General features: G+C 38.8%; 1 protein-coding gene across 1 annotated transcript; it reads left to right on the top strand.

The window, feature by feature from the left end:
- The first annotated feature begins 225 nt into the window (after positions 1 to 225).
- On the top strand, positions 226 to 4919 carry Smim9 (small integral membrane protein 9). Its single transcript, XM_013126283.3, has 3 exons — positions 226 to 415; positions 1182 to 1311; positions 4813 to 4919. The coding sequence occupies exons 1-3, from the start codon at positions 226 to 228 to the stop codon at positions 4838 to 4840; spliced, it is 348 nt and encodes a 115-aa protein (XP_012981737.2). The 3' UTR covers positions 4841 to 4919.
- Positions 4920 to 5271: the final 352 nt, after the last annotated feature.

Genomic DNA, 5271 nt, shown 5'->3' with positions numbered 1-5271 from the left:
TCAAAGGTGAGAAAATATGCTTGCATGGCACTCAACAGAACATAGTTCTGAAGGGGTTGTTTCATTGTTTGGGAGGAGGGAGTGCATTTTGTTTGGGACACCCACAGACTGTGTTCAGAATTCACTGGTATAAATCAATGAATTACCTTTATGTGTGGCAGGCAGGAATCTTTTTGCAATAACTGAACAATTGTGGTTTTTACTTTTCAGACAAAGCAGGACTACATGAAGCCTCTGAAGCTGTTCTGCATAGGACTGTTGTTGTGCCCCATGGTTTGTCTCTTGTTAGAGACAGCTACTCCTTCAGCTTTACTTACCTTTGAAGTGAAAGAAAAAGCAGGATTGAAATCAGGTGCAATAAGTGCTATTAGGATGAATGCTTCCAACATCAAAAGACAGAAGATTCAAGTCTCAGGTCAGGAAAAAAATTGCTTTCATTATGTTTTGAAAAATGCTCCCTGAGGACAAGGGAGAAACTAAGGTTGTTCTGGGTGGACTAAGGGAAGGTTTCACAAGTGTAGTAAAATTGTTTAAAAAATACATATATAAGTGATAGTCAACTGATATGGAGTGGGAACCCCTCAAAGCAGCATTTACACCAGACATATTTTGATCTGATATGTTCTGGAGTTCAAGGTCTATAAGTGGTTGTGTCTTCTGAACTTCATGCAGTGGAAAGTTTAGTTTTTCTCAGCCTCTTTCCTCGGAGTTGCATCAAATCCCCATTCCCCAAATGATCTAAGGGGAAGACTCAACATCTCCAGCTTCATATTAATCAGCAGACTTTCCAAAAAGTTCTTTTTCCCAATTGTCTTTACCCTTTCTTAGTTCTACATGGCTGACTGCCTTCTCCTTTCTCTTTCTGGGACATTAACTTCCTTCAGTGTCCTTTAACACTTTCAGACATACTCTAGGTAACAATATGTTAAGATTGTCTTATTATCAGATATTCTCTTTCACAAAGTAGACCTACAGATATTTGAGATGGGCATAAATCTTCCCATTTGGTTGATGACAAAATTATATCCATGTGAGATAACCTTTCTAAAGTAATGTTTTTAGCTTGAGGCAGCACAGCAAAGTACATACAATCATGTGTTCTGGGCAACTCCAAGACCATAATATCTGAGGCAACTGTTTGATTGTCTTGACTTCTCAATGAATGCATATGCTTTCTGCAGGACTCCAGAGATCTTGGATGAGCAAGTTAAAAAATCATCTGTCAGATTTCTTCAAGAGCTCCATACCTCCAGCAGCCATTCTTGCTTTTTTTGTCACCGTAGTAATAATGGGGATCCTCTGCTGCCTCACGTAAGCTACAATACAATGAAGGAAGAGAAAATGTGAGGGGTTGGGGGATGAAAACACTCAGGCTCCCCCTCAACTCCTCATTTGAAATTAAGGGAGGTTTGAAGGAAAAACACCCTGGTAGCAAAACTCTGAACACCATTTTAAAAAGCTTCAGTGTATGATAAGAGACAGAGTATAAGGAAGAACCTATGACAGCAATCAAAGGTATTAAAAAAGATGAGGCCAGAAAGTAATTGTCTAGATTTCAAGATAAAGTAGAAGAGACCAGAAAGTAGCCATGTATAGTCAAGAAGTCAAATTCCTTGTGAATTCACAGATTATTGTTAGCTATGATTTTGAGAGAAATTTTTTGCCGAGGGAAAAAACAAGCTGGCATTAGATGAGTCATCAGGTGTAAACAATATTTAAATGCTTTGACCTTCTAGTAGGTCACCAAATTTGAAGGCCCCTAAGAAGGGTATGTTCCTCAAAAGTTGCTGTGGAGACAGCCACAGAGAATAAGAACTTGAAGAGCTTCACAGACAGTGAACAACGGACCAGAGAAGTCCTCCTGGAAGGCAAAATCTGAACCTAATCAAGATCTGCCTACTAGGATTCCAGAATTCTTACTCACTTGTGTCTCTAGTTGTTTGCCATTTCCTAATAGGAATGTTTATGATGGTTACCATTTTATAAGCCATCATCATTATAGGGTGTGGTGATTGGGATAGATAACTTGTTTTACTTTATAGATCTCTTAACCAAGCAGAACAAAATTCCCATATTAGAAAAAGCAAGAAATACTTAAATTCTCTGTTGTAGCATGAAAATAAAAGGCCAGAGATTGATATTGGGTTTCAAGCTTCAAGCAGAAGATCAAAGAAGAAAAGCAGCCAACCCCTAGCTCTTACCTCTACCTCAGACTGAAAGGGTGATCCAGCTAGCTCCATGAATCCTCAGAGTGCAATCCTAGATGGCTGCCTCTGCTAAACTTTGCTGGAGACTAGTCCTAAGAGACTAACTTTGCTTCTTCTTTTTCTACCTCTCACATCCTGGGGTTGAAGGCTTGTGATCCCAAGTGCTGAGATCACCTTTGTGTGAGCTGTTTCTCTTTAGGACTGGATCAATTTCGTGTATCTCGGTGTGGCCTTGAACTAACAGAGATTCATCTGCCTGTTTTCTGAGTCCTGGGACTAAAGGTGTGTGCCATCACTGCCTAGCACTATGGCTAGCTAGTATGGCTGCTGGCATTAAAGGTGTGTATCACCAATGCCTGACCTCTATGGCTTGCAGCTAGCTTTGCTTTCTGGACCCTCAGGCAAGCTTTAATAAATCATAAATAATATATCACCACACTCTGGACTTTGAACTGGATGACAGGAACTGTAGTTTTGTTGAAAAGGTATGTTATATATCATATGTTCTAGAAGCACACAGGGAAGCAAGAATTTACTATCCAGGGTATTGTAACCAGGTATTGATGTCTATAGAAGGCGGAGGGAGATGTGTGAACTTCCTTACAAGTCTCACCAAGCCTTAGTTGACCACATCCTATAGTACCCTGAATCAAACCATCATAACACCATTTTGGAAATTATTGGACAGGGGTTGCAGTAAGAAGTACAAAGCAGTCCTCTCCAGCAGAGACAAGCTTTAAAGGAGTTAACTCTAGAGGCTGTTGACCTACAGTACACTGAGCAGCTAGAGTAACAAGTATTTCTCAAGGGAGCATCTGGGAGGCAGGTTTCCATATGTATCATATGGTGGCTGTATTCCTTGTATAAAAGGAAAAGTAAACAGATACTGAGTGGTAAGAAAGGTCTTATTCCTTCTTTTCAAAAAATATGACAATCTGAAAGAAAATCCTCACTTAAATGAAAAAAACACAAGAGCCATTGGTAAAAACATATAAAAGATATAGCACACGTGATTTAAAAAAGCAAGCAGAGCTTTAATGGAGATAAATTGTTTAGTGAAAATGACATTTTAAAAAGTAATCTATGCAGGAGATACATGATTTCTTTGATAAAGAGAACAAAAACCAGGAAATAAAAACACTTAAAGTTAATTTTTTCACTGTAGAAATAAAGGAAGTCTTGAGTCTATAGTCATAAAGGGAGCATGGTAGTGGACACAGTGGAGTCTCAGTAACACTTTTTTGCTAGGACATTTCGCAATAAGGACTGCAATAATCTCTCTGTGCCCCTTCCTTCCTTCCTTCCTCCCTCCCTCCCTTCCTTCCTTCCTTCCTTTCTTTTCCTTTTTTTTGGTAGTAAAGCTTTTTTTTCTTACATACTAATCCCAGTTACCTCTCTCTCCCTGCCTCCCATTTCCTCCAATTTTCCCTCACCCCCTGCCTTTTGCTCCTCAGAGAGGGTAGGTCCTCCCATGGAGAGTCAACAAAGTCTGCCCCATCACCATGTTGAGGCAGGACCAAGGCCCTCCCTCCTGTGTCTATGCTGAGAATCCTGTATATATCTATTTCCATGAGCTGCAGCTACAAATGGTTAGGCCATCAGCTCATTACCTAAGGCAATCACCTGGGAAACCTGGTAAATTGCCCAGTGCTCTGGAAGCAGTGCTAGCAACCAAGAGGACTCACTGGCACTAACAAGTATACAAACATACACATACAAGGAATGTGTAACATGATTTATAATGTTGAGAAAAAGTCATGGAGACAACTTAAATGTTCATCAGTCTGAGCTTGTGAAGTAAAATATTGTATATTCATATAGACATCATAATGTTCATGTGGAAGGATACTTATGTGGAAACATATTTATGAAACAATATTGAATAAAACAAAAAATTATAATAAACATACAGTTTATCCAAATTGTTATTAAAAACTAAATGTCGGGGGCTGCAGAGATGGCTCAAATAATTAAATTTGATCATACTCTACCACAACTTCTGAATCCTACTGCAAGTACATTCGAGTGTGTGTGTGTGAGAGAGAGAGGGGGGGAGCTTTATGTTAATATATGTGTGGTTCATGTACATGTGTATGTTTGGGAATGTGTGCCTGAGGTCAAAGAAGGGCATGGTGTTATATTGTATCACTGTCAACCTTATTTCTATTGAGACAGTGTCTCTCACTGTATCAGAGGGAAGGCTAGGAACCAACAATCCCAAGAGTCTTGTCTCTGTCCCCCATAGTACTGGATTACAGGTTAGCATGACTATGCTGATCTTTTTACATGGGTGCTGAGATCTAAATGTGGCTCCATAAGCTTGCATAGCAGAAAGCACTCTTGTCAACTTAATCATCTTTCCATCCCCTCTGCTTAATTTTTTAGACAAAGATTCTTCACTGAATCTAGACTTTGAACATGTACACCAATCTCTGGCCTCTACAGATACTCCCAAATATATCTGCATATATGTTTGCATATACCCACACCCACATACACCACATGGGAACAGATAATATGATTATATGGTAACACCATGCAGATCAAGAGAGTGGAAATGAATGCAAACAGTTCAGCATTAACCATCATATCTTCTTTTTTTTAGCTTTTTTGTAGGTGAACCAGTCCACTGAAGAACTGAAAGACTTATGGGGAAAGTGTAGTATCGGACTCAATAAATTCCAAGAGCTGGAGAATATGCTATGTTCTTAAAGCGAGATTAAATTATTTTCCATCTTAAAATACCTTTGCTTTAATTTTTCCTTTTAAAAGATTCAGTTAAAAATATAAATAGCTTTACTATAGATTTTATTATGAAAGTAGTATGTATTACAGAAAATGCAGAAAGAAAAAAGTATTTAGAATTATAGCACCTAGAATAAATGTTAACAATTTAATGTATCACCTTGTCTTAGTTAGGGTTTCTATTGCTGTGAAGAGACACCATGACCACAGCAATTTTTACAAAGGAAAACATTTAATTGGGGCTGGCTTACAGTTTCAGAGGTTTAGTCCATTATCATCATGGAGGAAGCATGGTGACGTGCAGGTAGACATGATGCTG

The sequence above is a fragment of the Mesocricetus auratus genome, unplaced genomic scaffold (genome assembly GCF_017639785.1).
Source record: "Mesocricetus auratus isolate SY011 unplaced genomic scaffold, BCM_Maur_2.0 Super-Scaffold_100003, whole genome shotgun sequence".
Classification (NCBI taxonomy): Eukaryota; Metazoa; Chordata; class Mammalia; order Rodentia; family Cricetidae; genus Mesocricetus; species Mesocricetus auratus.
Note: the sequence above shows the minus strand (reverse complement) of the source record. Positions and strands in the feature narration are given on the sequence as shown.

What these genes read in the sequence shown, in the direction of transcription:
- Smim9 (XM_013126283.3), top strand. Translation starts at nt 226, where the DNA reads ATGAAGCCTCTGAAGCTGTTCTGCATAGGACTGTTGTTGTGCCCCATG. An exon ending in ACAGAAGATTCAAGTCTCAG is followed by an intron (nt 416 to 1,181) that starts GTCAGGAAAAAA and finishes TGCTTTCTGCAG; the next exon opens with GACTCCAGAGATCTTGGATG. An exon ending in GGGATCCTCTGCTGCCTCAC is followed by an intron (nt 1,312 to 4,812) that starts GTAAGCTACAAT and finishes TCTTTTTTTTAG; the next exon opens with CTTTTTTGTAGGTGAACCAG.